This window comes from Heterocephalus glaber, unplaced genomic scaffold (assembly GCF_053883595.1).
Source record: "Heterocephalus glaber isolate CG9 unplaced genomic scaffold, H.glaber_assembly_v1.0 deba00001497, whole genome shotgun sequence".
Lineage (NCBI taxonomy): Eukaryota > Metazoa > Chordata > Mammalia > Rodentia > Bathyergidae > Heterocephalus > Heterocephalus glaber.
In genome coordinates, this window is record NW_028258320.1 from 12,285,523 (window position 1) to 12,303,250 (window position 17,728).

The following is a 17,728-nucleotide window of genomic DNA, read 5'->3' on the forward strand; positions in this document are numbered from 1 at the left end:
TAAAATGGAACTCACATTAAGGAAACTGCAAACAATAATTAATTATGATAAGTTGCCATGTAAATTACTCTGTGACAGTCCCAGCAATCAATTTCAAACACAAACAGACCAAAGCCCTGGTTGGAGAAGAAGATAAATGCCCAAAAGCTGTGCCCATAAAATAATGACAAGATTGCCAGCACCAGTAAAAGTTGGATGGCTAACATCTCTAAAGCAAGCTGAAAAAATTTGCACAGCAGATTTCCTCTTCATCTTCTGCTTTCTTTCTTTTGTGCACTTAAAGTCCAATGCTTAATATGGAAAGCTAAGTATGACACATTTAAAAGACTGTGCAGTATAAGCATCAGAAAAAAAGTACAATTCAGGACTATTTACTAGGCTTGCAATTAATCTGTAAAATGTATATGTAGGAAACATTGGAATAGGATCCTCAGTATGACAGCTGGTGGTGAGGTAGAATTATGGTAGATGTACCAGCTTCTCTGTTACTATATCTCCAACCACTTTCTCTAAGGTCTTCTCTGCAGCCCTTGGGAAGAACTGGAAACTACATTTCCCAGAGTTCCCTTCAGTGCATCAATCTAGGTTAAATCCCTCCAAAAAGAGGCACTGGAAATCTAGCTAGAATAAAGGCAAGGGCAATGCATGGATAGCTGCAATGTTGGAACTGCTTGAGAGTCACATGCCTGCCTAGTACTTCAGATTGAGAAGAACAGTAGGAGATTTCCAAAGTGTTCCTGATATATGATGAAACTTTCTGGCAAGTTCTTGAGTATCACTACCCTCTGTTGGAGACAAGCTATAGTGCAAGCTCTGGATAGTCACCCCGATGATGAACAATTCTGGGTAGTGCCTCTTACTGTACTTTTTTTCCTCTTCTCTCCAGAACAATGTCACCATTGTCCCTTCCTGTACTGAATTCATATGTCCTGTGTGCAGGATGAATGTCAAGAATTACATAGGAATCTGGGGCATAGAACTTTGGGTTTTTTCCCTTGCTTTTGTCATTGAGCGGCTCTGATCACCCCAGCAATTTTTGGTGTATTCCTCTGTTTAATGGGAACAGTAATATTTGCCTTCTCCATTATTTTACAAGTCTTGAGACTATATGTAATATGGCCTATACTCTAAGTAGAAATGGTTGCTCTCAAAGAGCAATGGTCTATATAAATGTGAATTCTACTAGTAATAGTTACCAGACAGAGTGGCAATGTCTGGTGCACTAAAGTGTGTCCTGTCCACATAACATACTAAAAATCATTTCTCCAACAAATGTCAACATTCCTCAATACATCGTACTCACTGAGGACACAGTGCATACACTGCTATTAGGGAACACCAACACAGCCCCATACCCCTCATATTCCAAAGTTATGCTGAGCCCTAGGGTATCAGAGATTTCAGGTGGACCTTTCTAAATTCACAGCTACACTTCAACCCATCTCTGTCTCAGGGGCTAGCCCTGTCTTTAAGAGTATCTCTTCTAGGAAAATAATTCCAGAAGTTGCTCCAATTCATCTTGTTCCCCTCCCTACTATCAAAACACCAAAGTTTTAAAAATGCAACATTAAAGTAAGTATCAACTTGGAAGTTACGCTTTGTGGATAAACCCATTCTTTGGCAGTGAATCAATAGACATGGCTTCATTCCTGATGATTTGAGCTTTTGGAAGCAACAGAGTTGAAATTGAGATGCCAAGTCTAGCCCTTCCATTTACTGTGCTCATCCTTAAAGAAAGATGGGGATTATGTCTTACATGCAACCAATTCACCTCACAGAATATAAAGATACTAGGTCTTTTATGACTTCTTGCTTTTTTTGAACAAATATCAAGTTATTCAGATCTTTGTTATTGTAACAAATACCTGAGATAGCCAGATATAAAGAGAAGATGTTTATTTTGTTTCATAGTTTTAGAGATTTTAGTCCATTGTAGGTCAGCCCATTACTTTTGGGCTTGGGGGAGGCAGCATATCATGGCAGGTCCATGTATGGAGGAAACATTCACTTCGTGGCCAGGAGAAGAAGGGGTCCTCATATCTGTTCCAAGACCATAACCCAATAACCTTAAGAACTTCCACTAGGCCCTACCTCTTAAAGGTCTACCATCTTGGAATAGTCCCACAGGTTGGGATCTGCACCTCCAACATATGGGCTTCATGGGGCAATTATCTAAACCATAGCAAACATATACTGAACTTCAAATAAGTAGAATAAATAGGAGGCCCTGCCAAACACTGTACATATGGTTGTGAACAAATAAATATAATCTTCCCCATTTTGCTTAAAAGCTTATGGCATGTCTCAGAAGACAGTCCAGGAATATGGACAACTGACCTAATACAAATGTATAAGGTCGATCAGAGGTGTCCACCTTACAGCTATGATATTTAAGCTGATACCTGAAGTCTGAGCAGGAGTGGGTGATGGGAAAGAGAATTTAGACTTAGTACCAGCTCTCATGAGCTTTTATTTACGAGGACTTTAAGATATATAAACTTGATCTCTATCATACAAAGTAGAATATGATCGATTGTACCGAGGAGATAGAAACAAATATTATAAGTACCCTCAAAAAGAGCAAAAACCAATACAGCTCAGATCAGGATAAGTTTCCTTCAAGAAGCAGGAAATTCTACACATGAATATCCCTGTAATGTATGGAATATCTGTAAGTACAAATGGAAAAATTGACCCCTTTGTTTCCTAATCATTATTCTAAGCCCAGTCTTCCTTTGCAATTGAATCTACAATCCTTAGGACATGAATCTTGGGCCTATCATACTCGACATTGGAAATTACATAAAAGGACAAGAAACAATGTGATGGGATAGAAAAACAGCAATTTCTACATGAACTACTGCCCACCAGTTTTTGCAGTTGTTGGTGCGGAAGGAAAAGAGATTGAGAACTAGGTGAATCAAAAATTATTTTCAAATAGAAGTCCCAGTTAGGATTTTATAGATCAAGTTTCAGCTTTCATGAAGGACTGTACATGGGAGAATTGATGTCACTTGCCTTCACACCATAAGACCCTCTGTCCCTTTCTGCAGAAATGTTTGCAAGCTGTTTTTATGGAGGTATTGACAAATGGCATCCAGGTAGTTTCGTGATTTATATGAAATCAGAAATAATTCCCCTAAATATAAAAAGCAACATGGAATCAGTTGCTCTTATTCTGGGTACAAAAAAAATGGCTTTCCCCATTTGCTGGTATATGATTCAGGCCAAGAGGAAATGTTTAAGTCTCTTCTCTTCATAGATGACTCTAACCATAATCTAGACTTAATGAACTTCTTTGGTTCTTTCTTTAATTGTCTGCTAATAATCATGGGCCCCAAAAAACATTGTTTTATGGTGCAGACTTATTTCTTTTCAACACCCAAGTCCTTAGTGCTGATTGGGCAATCAATGAGTTAAACACTTGTAGAAATATACTTCAGTAAAACTGATATGTCTGTCGCTTGCTATCTTTAAATAACATTCCTACATTTTTCCCATTTATGTTGGGCTCTGATGTCATCCAAGAGCACCAATTTGCACTTTATCTTAGGCATTTTTTTCATTTTATAACTATAAATACCTTACTCAAAATACCTTTTAAAAAGTATGGTCTTTTCTTTCGCCCCTTCAAGGCTCAGGTTTCTCAGATGATATCTATCGTATTCCTACTGATTTTCATTCTCTTGATTGTATCCCTCCCATTGTGAAATCTCAACTTCATGGCCAGGTAAACTTTTATAAGTAGACTTGAAATAATCTGAGACTTTAGTTCCTAAGCAATAGGAACTGAATAGATTACTCATTGACTATGAAATAAAATGACTCTTATCCAAATATAAGAAATCAGTAAATAAACTCACAAGGATCTGATGCTAATTTAAGAATTAATGAGTTGCTCCTAGGGGAATTACCACAAAGCAGTCTATGAAGGGACATGGTCAAGATCCTCATAAGGACATTTGGTGATGGAGATCTGTTCATGCCCCTCTGAAAACAGCACACTGGAAGTTACTTCTTCCATTTGACTTTCAGAAAAACTGATTTTCACAAAACTGACACTTAGTGGAAGGAATCACAAGTGAATTATAATTACACTAAAGTCCTCCACTCCCCACCTCTGGCCTCCTGGCTGCGTTGGTACCTGATTTCACACTACAGAGGCATGGGGGGTCATAGAGGCCATTGTCCTGAGCTCCAGAAAATAGAGCAGAAGTGAACTACAGAAAGAGGGCCTCTCTCAGGCTCCTTGATAAAAATTAAACCCCGCTGGGAAAGTGAAGAGAATCTCTGCAATAAAGGCACACCAGACCAACGTACTTGGTAAGTTGGAGGGATCACAACCTCCCATCAGAAACTGGATTATCTTAAGGGGAAGGGCAGCTGGAACCTGCAGTAGAACCTTGCAGAGTTCAACCCTATAGGAGGACAGGGAGCTCAACTTGGGACTTGCAGCCAGAAATCTTCCTAAATCTCAGGGGCTTGCTGAGACTCACTGATTTATATCTGTACACTGCTGCCCACATTGTCTATTGTGACAGCAGAGACATAACCTGAAGGAGGCCCTTCATTTTTATTTTTTGTAATTTTTAAAATTAATTTTTCTCTCTCTCTTATTTTTAATTTTTAATTTTTTTCTACTCTTCTCAAATTTTTCTTTTTTTCTTCTTTTTCTTTCTTTTTCCTTTCTCTCTCTCACTCTCTCATTCTCTTGCTGTCCCACATTGTTCTTCATCTCCCTTTTTCTTCCTGTTCTGGTCCTGATTCAGATTTCTTCTTTTTTTTTCTTTTCGTCTCTCGATTGTCATTAGTTTTAAAGGAAAGTAAACTGTCTTTCACCTCCCTATTGCTGTTAGGTTGTTCTGTTCTCATATTTGTTCTTTCATTCTGTCTTTTCCTCTTGTTTTCAATAAGAGTTTTCATGATCTTCCTTTGTCCTCTGGCCTCACTGCTAACCTTTCCCTATCCTTCTACCTAGCTATCCCTCCCTCCCCAACTCCTTCTAAGTTGCCATCCCAAAGGGTAAAGTTGCTATATTGAAGAGTTTACTCAATATAAACATATGTTGGGCTGGTGCTTGATTTTGATTTAATTCACACAGTTAAAGGTGATAGATTAATAAGTACCACAAACTGTCATTTTCTAAGCTGTGCTTGACTCTATTGTGTTGCTGATTGTATCACTTGGGCTAAGGTGTTGTTATTGATCTAATCAGTTGTCCTTCCTGGTATAATGAAAATGAGACAGCCTCAGAGCCATTAGAGACTCAAAACCTAAAGACCAGATACATCTGGAAGATACCTCTGAGAAGCAATCATTCCATAAGGGTTCTAAATACAAACAGCAAAGATACTTAAAATAAACATTATTGAAGTATCAACCCAGGAATTAAACCAAGGACACTACCAAAAGCAAAAATGAGAAAACATTTAAGCAAGGCAAAAACCCAGACTTCCACCCCATCAAAGGCAAATTCTGGGGGAAATGAGGTGGAAAAGTCTGATAATCAATCACCTGGACACCCTGAACTGATAGCACAGGAAGTAACAAAACAGATGAATGAGGCTCTAGAAAAATTCTAATCAGAAATAATTTCCCAGATAACTACAGAAATGGTGAGCAGAATGAAAGACATGATTAGAGACTCTAGAACAGAAACAGATAAAAAAAACAGATGAGCTCAGGACCATGGTGGAAACCATGAATGCCCAGCATAGGAAAGAAATGGAAACCATGAATTCCCAACATAGGAAAGAAATGGAAGCCATGAAACAGATTTGAACAGATACCCAGAAGATTAAAAATTCTATTGAAAGCATACACAGCAGACAGAGCCAATCTGAAGACAGAATATCAGATATAGAAGGCAGGAAAGAAATCAGTGACCAAGAAAAGAGAGAACTCTTAAAAATAGTAAGGAACCATGAGAAATCAATTCAACAGCTCCTCGATGATGCAAAGAAGAATAATATAAGACTGACAGGAGTCCATGAAAAAGGAGAAAGTACAAATGATATAAAAAGCCTGTTCACAGAGTTAATGACAGAAAACTTCCCAAACAGAGCAAAAGAAGTTGACATACAAACAAGTGAGGCATATAGGACTCAAACTAGCCATGATCAAAAAAAATCTACACTTAGAAGCTCAGCCGGTCCCAGCACCCGGAAGGAAACTCCCGCACTGCTATCCCAGGCTCCTAAGGCAGAGAAGGTGAGCCAGTCCTAGCACCCAGAAGGAAGCTCCATGCCTCCATCCCAGGCTCCTAGGGCAGAGAAGCTGAGCCAGTCCCAGCACATGGAAGGAAACTCCCCTGCCACCATCCCAAGCTCCTAGGCCAGAGAAGCTGAGTCAGTCCCAGAACCCAGAAGGAAGCTCCCCTGCTGCCATCCCAAGCTCCTAGGGCAGAGAAGGTGAGCCATGTGGGCGCCAGAAGCACCGCCCCCCCCCCCGTGGAAATGAGAAGACACATAAACAAGCCTCAAAAACAGACTTCCAGATCACCTACAGCAACCGCAAAGGGAAACGAGATGGAACAATCTGATACTCAACCACCTGGACTCTCTGACCTAGCAACAAAAGAGGATCTGGGAAAAATGAAATCAGAAATAATTACTCAGATAACAGCAAAGATTTTGCTCATGGTGCAAGACATGATTAATAAATCTAGAGAGGACACAGATTAAAAAAATAGAGGATCTGAGGAACATGATGGAATCCCAACATAGGAAACAAATGGAATCCATAAAACAGATACAAACAGATTTCCAAGAAATTAAAAACTCCATAGAAAGTCTGCACAGCAGAATGAACCAATGTGAGGATAGAATTTCACATATAGAAGATAAGATTGCAATTAGTGACCAGGAAAAGAAAAATTACTTTAAAATTGTAAGGGAACATGAGAAATCAATCCAGCAGCTGCTAGACGATGCAAAGAAGAATAACATAATACTGATTGGAGCCAATGAAGAAAGAAGAGACAGTGCAGATGACATAAAAAAACTGTTCACAGAAGTGATGGTAGAAATCTTTCCCAAGGAGGGGAAAAGAACTTGACATACAGATAAGTGACACATATAGGACCCAGGTAGCCTTGATCAAAAAAAATCTACACATAGGCATATAATAGTTAGGATTCCAGAAATCCAACAGAAGAACAAAATTCTACAAGCAGTGAGAGAAAAGAAACAAATCACATACAAAGGAAAGCCCATCAGAATCACAGCAGACTTCTCAATGCAAACCCTCAAGGCAAGAAGAGCTTGGAATGATGTATTTCAAGCCCTAAAGGAAAACAGCCTCCAACCCAGATTGATGTACCCTGAAAAACTGTCTTTCAAAATTGATGCAGAATAAGATACTTTCATGATAAAGAGCACCTCAGGAACTTCATGAATACCAAACCGGCACTCCAAAAAATTTTAGACAATACCCTAGGAAAAGACAATGAGGATCACAACCCCAGGAAACCCAGCAGAATGAATCCATTGGGTGTGACAAATTAAATGAAAAGGGGGAGAATCCAACAAAAAGAAAAAGTCATGGCAAGGCTTTTAAAACTTTTGACTTCATCTCCCTAATGAGTGTATAATTCAATCTTATTATTGTACTGATTAGTATTTTTCTGATTCTAGAGTTGCACACCATTCCTTGTGCTATACTGGCTATTTATCATCTTCTTATGTCTACATTTTAATTGGGTTGTCTATTAATGAGCTCTAAGAATTCTTTATATATTCTGGTCATAGGCTATATGCATTGTAAATATGGTCTGTTTAAGGACTACTTTTCATTTTAATGATGTCATTTAAAGTTCTCAATTTGGATGGAATCTCATTTATCAGTGTTTTTCTCTTATACATCATGTTTTTTGTATCTTAAGTAGTTCTTGCCTACCCTGAATTCATAAATATTTTCCCTTATAATTTCTTCTTAAAGTTTTATACTTTTAGGCTTTCTTATTTAGATGCATAGATCCCTTCAAGTTATTTTCATGTATGGAAAAAAAGGGTTGAGGTTAAGTTTTTACATACGGATACCAGGTGTTCTAGTGCCGTTTGCTGAAAACACTATCTCTTCCTCGGCTCTTGAACTGAGTTTATATTCTATAAAATGCTAATGTTAAATAATCTTTCAAAACTCAGTGGACCATATATGTGTGGTTCTATTTCTAGATTTTCTGTTTTATTCAAATGATCTATATGTCTTTCCTTACACCAACACTGCCTTGATTACTGTAGCTTTAGAAGAAGTCTTAAAATTAGGTACTAAACATCTTCCAACACTGTTTTTGTTTTTGTTTTTAACTTTTCTAGGTTCTTTGTACTGCTACATAACTTTTAAATTTCAATATCCAATTCTTCATTTATAGCAAGTATACATAGACCTGAATTTTTATATATACCTTGTGTTTTCTAATCCTGCTAAATTCAAGTAGAAGTTCTAGGGGCTCCTAGAGATTTCTTAGTATTTTCTCTGTAGATGATCATTTCATCTACATATGAAGATTTTGCTTCTGCCATGCCAATCCTATCCTAGTTGTGTCATTTTATTGCCAGACTATTTTGGTGGGGACTAGGTTTCAAAGTTTAATGGACAGATAAAGAGTAAGCATATCTGCCCTTGTTCCCCACCTTAAGGAGAAAGCATTGTATCTTCTCCATTCATATAAGGCGTTCTCGCTGTAAGTATGGAATACATGTCTTTAATTTGTTGAGAAGTTTCTGTTCTACTTCTAGTCTCCTGATAGCTTTTACCATGAACAGCTGTAGAATTTAGTCCAATACTTTTTCTCCAACTAGTGACAGGATCATATGGCTTTTTCCTTTCCTCTCTTAAAATGATGACTTTTGGGGGTGGATCTTCCAATGCTCAACCAACACTGCCATCCCTATACAAAACCACTTTCTACATCCTGCCGGATCTGACTTCCAATAGTTTGTTTTGCTAAACAAATTTTTATCTATGTTCATACTTTTTTCTTCTATTATCTTTATCCAGTTTTAGGATTAGTACAATGTTGAGTTCCTAAAATGAGGGGAGAAGTGTTCCTTCTTTTTTCTGCTTTAATTGTTTGATATAATTTATCAGTTAAAATGTTTATGAGCCTGCTGTTGTCATATAGGTAGGTTTTCAAGCTAGGAATATACTTTCTTTAATAGGTACTATTCAAATTTTATATTTCCTCCAGAGTTAGTTTCATTAATTTGTCTTCCAAGGTACTTCTTAGAAGTTGTCAAATTTATTTCAAAAAAGATTTTTGTAATATGCTTTCTATATCCTTTTAAATTCTGTAAAATCTGTGGTAATGTCTCCTAGATCTTAATATTGTAATTTAAAAAATGCATAACTGATATTGTGTAACAGGAAGAAAAGGTCTAAAAGAGGGTAATTGGGAGGGGTAGGGGAAGGGAAAAAAGGGAAAGGAAAAAATATGAGAGGAGGAAAAAAATGGAAACAAGGTCTTTGCAAATAGGGAAGGGTGGAGGGGATGAAGGGAGGGCAAGGGAAGGGGAAAAAAAATAAGAACCAAGAGACTCATGTAATGGTACAAGATCCCAATGAGGAATGCAACTGTATTTTATACCTAAAATGTACCAGTAAACTTAATGGGAAAAAGAAAATCTTCACCTAGACACATAATAATCAAGATCCCAGAAACCCAACAGAAGAACAAAATACTATAAGCAGTTAGAGAAAAGAAACAAATCACATGCAAAGGAAAGCCCATCAGAATCACAGCAGACTTTTCAACACAAACCCTGAAGTCAAGGAGAGCCTGGAGTGAGGTATTTCAAGCCCTACAAGAAAACAACCTCCAGCCTAGACTGATGTATCCTGCAAAACTATCTTTCAAAATTGATGGAGAAATAAGATACTTCCATGACAAAGAACACCTGAGAAACTTCATGAATACCAAACCAGCACTCCAAACAATTCTAAACAATATCCTAGAAAAAGATAATGAAGGTCACAGCTCCATGAGGCCCAACAGAGCCAATTCATTAGGCAAGGCAAGAAATTAAAAGGAGAGGGGAAAAAAAATTAAAAAGAGCCAACAACAGGAAAATAACATGACAATGATAAGTCAATACATATCAGTTATAACGATCAATGTTAATGGCCTCAATTCACCAATCAAAAAAAAATAGACTGGCAGAATGGATTAAGAAGCAAAACCCAACAATATGCTGTATACAAGAAATGCACCTAGTTCAAAAAGAAACCCATAGGCTGAAAGTAAAAGGATGGAAAACAGTTCTCCATGCAACAGGAACCCAGAAAAAAGCAGGGGTAGCTATCTTATTTGAAAACAAAGTATATTTCAAACCAAAACTAATTAAGAGAGACAAAGAAGGATACTACATACTTGTAAAGGGAACAATCCAAGACGAAGAGATGACAATCATAATTACATTAAAGAATGTTTAAATGTAGTAAAGTTCCATTGATACCCAGATATCAAATGGGCATCACAAGTTCCATCACAGATACCTGGAATCTTGCGTTACTCTCCCTCATCTTTATGTCCCACTGCACAAAGCCTGTAAGTCATCTCTGAGGTCCAGTTCCACCATTTTCTGAGGACCTCTTCAGCCTTTGCTCCTAGCCATCCATGCAATGTAGCTGGGATGACTAGGGCAGTCCTTATTCAGTGTCCCCTTGTGGACAAAGGGAACTTTCTTCTGAAGGAAACAATATTTAAAATCTGTGATGCCCTCAATCTAAAGCTGTTCTTACTTAACCTTGGAAGAGTCACACAGTTCCAAATATAACCAGGATAAAATGGGGTAAACAACTTCCAGCACCAGACCTGTTCTTGATCCTGACAATTCCAACTCAGGCAATTACATAGACCTTGCCCAACCAGGCAGCTAGGGATAAGGTATTTTCAAATGATATTTCTTGTGCGTATTCTGCCTGGTTTTGAAGCTGAAGACTGTAGTGACAGAAACAGGAATTCAGGATTTGGAAGAACTGGGTAAACGAAATTAACGTTTTGAGGATCAGAGAATTCAGCAAACTACACACAAATTCTAATGTTGCCAACAAACTGAAATTCCTTTGAGCTGTTACACAGAGTTCATTCATTTTGAAATTACAGATTTCAGCTATTATATTCCCAAACAACCGTATTTTTTATGAATATTAGTGAGTTTCCCAATTTCTTTCCATTACTATTGCTGGAAGGAATGATCTCCTTAGTAATTTTTAAGCACTATAACTCCTTTTTTAAGTAAAAAATTAAAAATTATACAGTGGATTTATAGGCCTCCCATTAGACTGCTACTAAATTCTGGTTAATATGGGTGAAAATCAGTAGGTTTGACAGGTATGGTTTTCTCATCGAGGACTTAAAAAGCTCCATGTTCCTTCTAAAGTGCCCAGCTAGCAGTAAGGAGCCCAGAGCTCTGCATGGCCGAGTATCCCTCCCACGATCACTGAGAATGATAAAAAGCTGAATTCTCACCTCGGTGACTGGTGAGTTCTCTAGAAGCAGAAGGCAGGGGTGTGTAGTGGTGCTCTGGAGAGGCAGCAACGTCCCCACTGGAAGGCTGCGTGATAAAAGCAAATGTCAGTGAAAGCAACACCAAATGCTAAATACCCTTGTTTATTAAAAATGTCTCCCTGGGATCTGAGTCTGGAGGAAACATTATCCACAGAGACTCTTCTTAGGAAGCCAGAGCTATCTTTGTGGGAATAGACTTCTGGTAAGCACAGGGGAGGGCACAGAACTTTGAGGGGTCTCAGCACAGGGGAATGGCTCTGAGACATGGAGATGTTTTGCTTTTGTAATGAGCTGAAAGAAGATGGAGAAGGGAAAAGAGAGAGGGAAAGTAGGAAATGGTGTAGACTTTAGGGTTTCCATCACAGGCCCTCTCCCAGTATTTCCCACAAAGCAAATGCAGGCTGTGAACAGATTTCTATGGAAACAAACAGAGGGGCTAAGCTCTGCCCTAGGGTGGATGAGGAAAAACAGGGCTTACAGGGGCACAGTGGCATGGAGTCAGAGGGACGTCAAAGCTGCAAGACTCTGCAGCATGAAATTGCCAAAGAGAAGGACATAAATTGTCACCAGTTGTGCAACTGAACTTCTGGCTAAGTTAACAGGAGCATTGAGAAATCCATCTGAAACTTGGATTTGGGATACAAATGCTTGGAACCACAGTGTTTTGGTTTTCTTATTTTTTGGACTATGGAATATCTGTATATAGATAATGAGATACTTTGGGATGGGACTCAAGTCTGAACATGAAGTTTATTCATGTTTCCTATACACACCTTTGACACAAGCCTGAAGTATTTTATACAATATTTTCATGTAATGTAATACATTACATGAAGTTAGGCATGGAACTTTCCACTTGTGGCATCATGTTGGCACTTCAGAAGTTTTGAATTTTGGGACATGTTGGACTTGAGATTTTCAGATTAAGGATGCTCAACTTGTATAGCAGTTATCAACAAAACATTGTAATTCCAAGGCCCTAAGAGAAAAGGATGAAGCTGTTTTACTGTACACAAACATCTCTTTAACTACAGAACCGTGTGTTGTATGGCCCAGGATGTTAATCCTCTCCCTCCTGAACAATATGTTTTTGTGAGCTAAAGCAGGAAGAAAGTACTGCACTATGGGATTGGTGGTAACACAGTATCAATGGCCAGTAAGTCACATTCAGGGCACGGGTGCCTACAGCAAGAATTACCACTGCAATACTTAACTGAGATTTCTAAATCAAATGCAACTTTTTTTTAATATCCAAAAAGAACATCTGCTAGGATCAAAATCCTAAGCTTACAACCTTTCCAGGCTCCATAAAAAAGTAAATTTCATTAATGCTACATTTTTCTTTCCGGAATAGAAAATGCATTCTATGGGATATATTTACCCTGCTAGAAGCAGGCTGTTCTCCAAAGAGATTACCTACAATATGGGAATCAAAACTAAGTAGGAGATTAGACCTACTAGCTAGAAAAATCCTTTAAACTTCATTTCTGACATTTGAGATGTTTGATTAAGCAGCTTTCAGTGGAGACTTATAGAAAGAGTTCTGAGTGGAGCAAAACCAGAAGTTCTGTCCCTAGGTAGAAACAGATTTTAGGGAACATTCTTTACTCCAGCTCAAAGGCAAATAGAAGGCAAATATGTGGTATTTAAAACTTGATCCAAGGGTATTGGCTCCAGAAAGATAAAAGCTCAGTCACCAAGAAAAACGTTTTTAAAAGTAGATAAGACTTGTATTTATCATTAGATAGTTAGGGAGCTGCAAGAATATGGAAGAGCCAAAGATTGGATTAAAATTCAAATACTATAGTCACCACTGTCTCTCTCGGCATTGAAGATCTTTTATCACCTCTGCATGATGAGGGAAACACAATAAATATAATACTTCCTCAGTGCTTGAAGCAGGACAGTGGGATGGTGTACTGGGACTGTCCTTACATAGACCTACCATCTTTTCTCCATACAAAGCCACAGCTTTTATCTAACATTTCTGCTCTACCTCATTCTTTAAAAAATAAAATTTAAAATGAACCTAAAATTTAGAATACTATATTGTGGTGTTCCTTAGTACTTTTAATTTTTATTTGGGCTACTGATAATTTAATGACAGCTTTTCCTAAAATTACTGGAAGAAACACTACCTTTTGGCAAATACCTCTGATTGTGCAAAACATTAGAGTTCTGTAACCAAGAGTAAAAGAACTAGTTTTGTTTCCAAGTGTAGGCAAAACAAAATGATGTGGCTTGAGTTGTCTTGCAGCCATCATTCCAAGCCCAGGAACTTAATTACTTTTCTGCTCAGTGTTCATTATAAACTCAAATCATGGAAAAGAACTAGGAAAAGAGCAATTTTACAAACTATGCCTTTTGGTAGGACTTGTATGGCTTAATGTTTAGGAAAACAACTACAAATTGAGATGCCAAGTACCACCTCTTTGACTTGGCTTTTATCAAAAAGAAGCCTATTTGATCTTGTTTCTAATATTATGCTTAGAAGCATGATTCAGAGAAGCACAATTATGATGTAAAAGAGGTGGACAAGATGTCTTAAATTTGCACACTGTCTGCTAAGGAATAAAGAAGTCACCCTGAAACTGAAGCAGTAGTATACCCACAGTGTTTTAAATATGAGATAACAGAAGCATCTGTAGCAAAATTTGCATAATGTTTTCTTTTACCTAGACTAGGGAGAAATGCCTAAAATGAGAAAAAGGAAATGTGGGCAAATCTGAATCTTCAGGACTATAAAAATTTTTCAAATCTTTAAATCCTTGCCAATTTTCCTAACTGCCCACAGCAAGGATTTGTATTTTTAGATTTTATTTCATTTATTTATTTTTCTGGTACCGGGGATCGAACTCGGATCCTTGCGCTTGCGCAGCAGGCGGCGAAACCACTGAGCTTAATCCTCGGCCCTTCGATTTTGTTTTTATCTCCTCTTAGAAGACATGTGCCACATCTACAATAAAATACTAGTATTCAGGATACATGAATAATGTCCCAAAGTCAATAGAAAGTCTAATAGATAAAATAAACAAAAGAAATGTCAGGAATTTCAAAGAAGAGAAAATTTTAAGTCAGGAAACATAAGAAAAGTTGGTCAAATTCGATAGTACTAAAGACTATACAAATTAAAATAGGGTATAATAGTTCCACCCGTCATACTGGCAAACTGTTAAGTCTCATAATAGCAAGTGCTAGCGCGAATGCAGGGAAATGAAAGTGTTACCTTCTCATCCCTTGCCAGTGGGAACATGCATTGGTTCAACTAACTTGGAGAGTAATTTAGCAGCACCTAATAAAATTGAAAATCGGTGCAATTTCATTTAAAAAATATATATTATGGAAAATTTCACACTGGTCTGCAAGTTGAGACATAAAACAATGTTTATTGCAGCATTATTTATAACAGAAAAAACTGGAAATAACTTAAATGTCTGTCAATGAGGAAAATGGATATATAAAATGCCATATATTCATATGACAGAATAATATTTAGCATTTAAGAGCAATAAACCTGATTTATATATCTCAATTTGAATAGGTCTAAAAATTTATACAGAGTAAAATTGCAAGTTGCCAAGTGAAAAGTGTAGTATAATATTATTCATGTAAAAACATAGTTCTTTGACTTCATATGTGTATGGACACAGGTAAAAATTATCAAAGAAATCCCCTAAATTTATTTTTTTTTTAAAATCTTTCCCCCGGGCCGGGGATTTAGCTCAGTGGTTCCAGCACCTGCCTTGCAAGCGCAAGGTCCCATGTTCAATCCCTGGTACCAGAAAAAAAAAAAAAAATCTTTCCACCATGGAGCAGGGTATTAGGACTTGGGGCTAACAGAATGTGAGGGGCCTTCAATTTTATATATGACAATGTTTTTTTTCATTTAAGGGACAGATGATGTAAAATGTCAAAATATTAAAAACTACAAATTTTGAATGGCAGCTATATAAATTCATAAGTTTTCTAACTTTTCTACATTTTGGAAATTTCATGACATTAAACATGAAAATTGAAAAAGCAATGTCACTCCTTACATCTCTGATCCCTGCAATCCTATACTGATACAAGTTCATAATGCTAGGAAATTTCCTAATGGTTCTCTAGTACTTGCATAACATGGATTAATGCCATCTCTGGTTGGATTTTGGTGATGAAAATATCTCATTTCTGTTTCTTCTAAAGCTACTGAGTGTGACCCATAGAACGGAAAAAGCTGATAATGGGTAATATCTGCCTGATGCCAAGACTTGAAGTATTCATTCCACCCTTGTAAATCCTTTTGCTGAGGATTTGCCAAAGCATACTGAAGGGTTCTTGATTCTTCTCCCATGCACAATTGGAGAATTGCTAATAATTTTTTTAAATTCCCATCAATCACAGTAATAGTCACTAATATACTGCACTCTACAATTTCCATAATGAAAGCAGGAAGAGAGAACATTGGCAACCTTGTTGGAAAAGATTCAGTGAAAGCACAGTGCACTCCATGACAGACTTGCAGGGTGAGGACTTCACTCAGCGATTACAGAAAACAAATGTCTTCAGATAAATATCTAAAATCTAAGGCTCTTCCCAGTGGGTACAGGCAATGAAAACTGCAGTCCAGGGGATATTTGTGAACATCATGGATGCACAGAAGGAACATGATACAGACCACAGGAAGAGAGAACTGGCAGCCTTCGAAACAAGAAGGGAGCAGCTACAAAGTTGTTTAATAGCCATAAATCTCCCACTATTTTTCACAAAATACCATCTAAGACCACAGCTCCACAACTCATTCCCCATCACTTAGCTCAAGTGGAACGCTTTGGCATGCTCACTCACCCTTAAATCATACGCCGCATAAAGTGATCCCAGGTCTGGGAAATTTGTCAGCCTCTTTCAAGTAAAAGCAATCTTCACTTTTCATCACAATTCATTCCCTGAAACCATGGCATAAAGCTGACTCTTCTAAAAACATTTATTTTTTCTCTCAGAAGAAAATGCATCACTCATTTAGTTATCAAGTATTTAGTAACCACCTAGTACATTCCAGGCCCTGTACTGAGGATATCAACAGAAAGAAAAATGAGGACCTGGTTGCATTCCTGATGCTTCAAAAACTAATAATCAGACCATGATTAATATTGATTATGAAGAGTCATCAAACGATGGCCTAACTCTCATGTTCTGAATTAACACAAAGCATTGTCCCTGTCCTCTATTTTGACATCTAACAGAAGTAACAATAATTATATCCTTACTTGTTTCTCATTTATACTAATGGAGAGCTTTTGGAATTAACTACATTAACTTGCTGAAATGAACTGTATTATTAAGCTTCATATCCAACTTACTACCAAAATACAAGAAGTCCATACATGATTATTGAACAATGACAAAAAAAATCTTTTGAAAGTCAAAGCTAAAACCATATACTCATCATTACGATTCAATCTGAAAATGTGAGCCCTGTTGCCAGAATCAGAGTGGAAAACCTTGCTTGACCTGAAAGGTGATGTCAGAGGAGGTAAGAACCAGCCTGAAGCCTGAGTCCTGCTCCACACAGGAGCACACGATGACTTGTGTTGTGAAGCAAGACAGGAAGTGTCAACGACAGGTGGACTGAGTTGGGAATGATACACAGGTCTATCTTGTCCAGAGACAGATGCCAAAAAACTGGGAGGGGAAAAAAAAAAAGTAAGGTAGGGATGAGGGTGAATGTATAACCAAGAGACCAGAAAAGATCCCAGTGGGGCAGAGGCAAAAGCTGCACATTTCAGCTGAGTGAGAGTGATGGGGAAATTCAGGTCAGAAGTCATTCAGAGAAGACGAAGGGTGGGATAAGGAAGGCCTTGGAAGGCTTTCCACTTGTTTTTATCTGATCTACCGGGGGCCCAATTCTCCCACTGCCCAATCTGGCATGTGGCTCAGAGTAGTGATTCACAAATATTTATGTAAGGGAGAGAGGAAGGAAGGGAGAGGCAAATAGAACCAGGAAAGGGAAAAAAGGAAGGAAGATCTGTGGCTTGGGCATTTTGTGGGCTATTAAGCAATCAAATCATATACTGTAAGAGCTACCAAAAAAGAAATCCTTATGAATCACCCAGAGAAGTGACTTCCAAAATATGTTTAGCTAATACTTTCATGATGGAATAAAAATGAAAACAATCTAAGTACTGCACATTATGGAAATTTCAAATTTTCTTATGGTAACCAAATAAAACTTTTAAGTAT

General features: G+C 37.7%; 1 protein-coding gene across 41 annotated transcripts in view; it reads right to left on the bottom strand.

The window, feature by feature from the left end:
* The window catches only part of Lrmda (leucine rich melanocyte differentiation associated), a 1,370,443-nt gene that overhangs the window by 490,701 nt on the left and 862,014 nt on the right, over window positions 1-17,728 (bottom strand). For 39 of the 41 annotated variants that reach the window (XR_015440503.1, XR_015440505.1, XR_015440504.1 and 36 more), the window contains one exon: window positions 11,471-11,555. The exons of 1 other annotated variant lie outside the window; for it this stretch is intronic. Coding sequence is in view for 21 of the 40 variants with exons in the window: in XM_087185375.1 (XP_087041501.1) it covers window positions 11,471-11,555 (85 nt within the window). In the remaining 19 variants the exon portion in view is untranslated. Of the gene's footprint in view, window positions 1-11,470; window positions 11,556-17,728 lie in introns of those variants that run through there. One more of the 41 variants, XR_015440517.1, reaches the window with a different exon arrangement.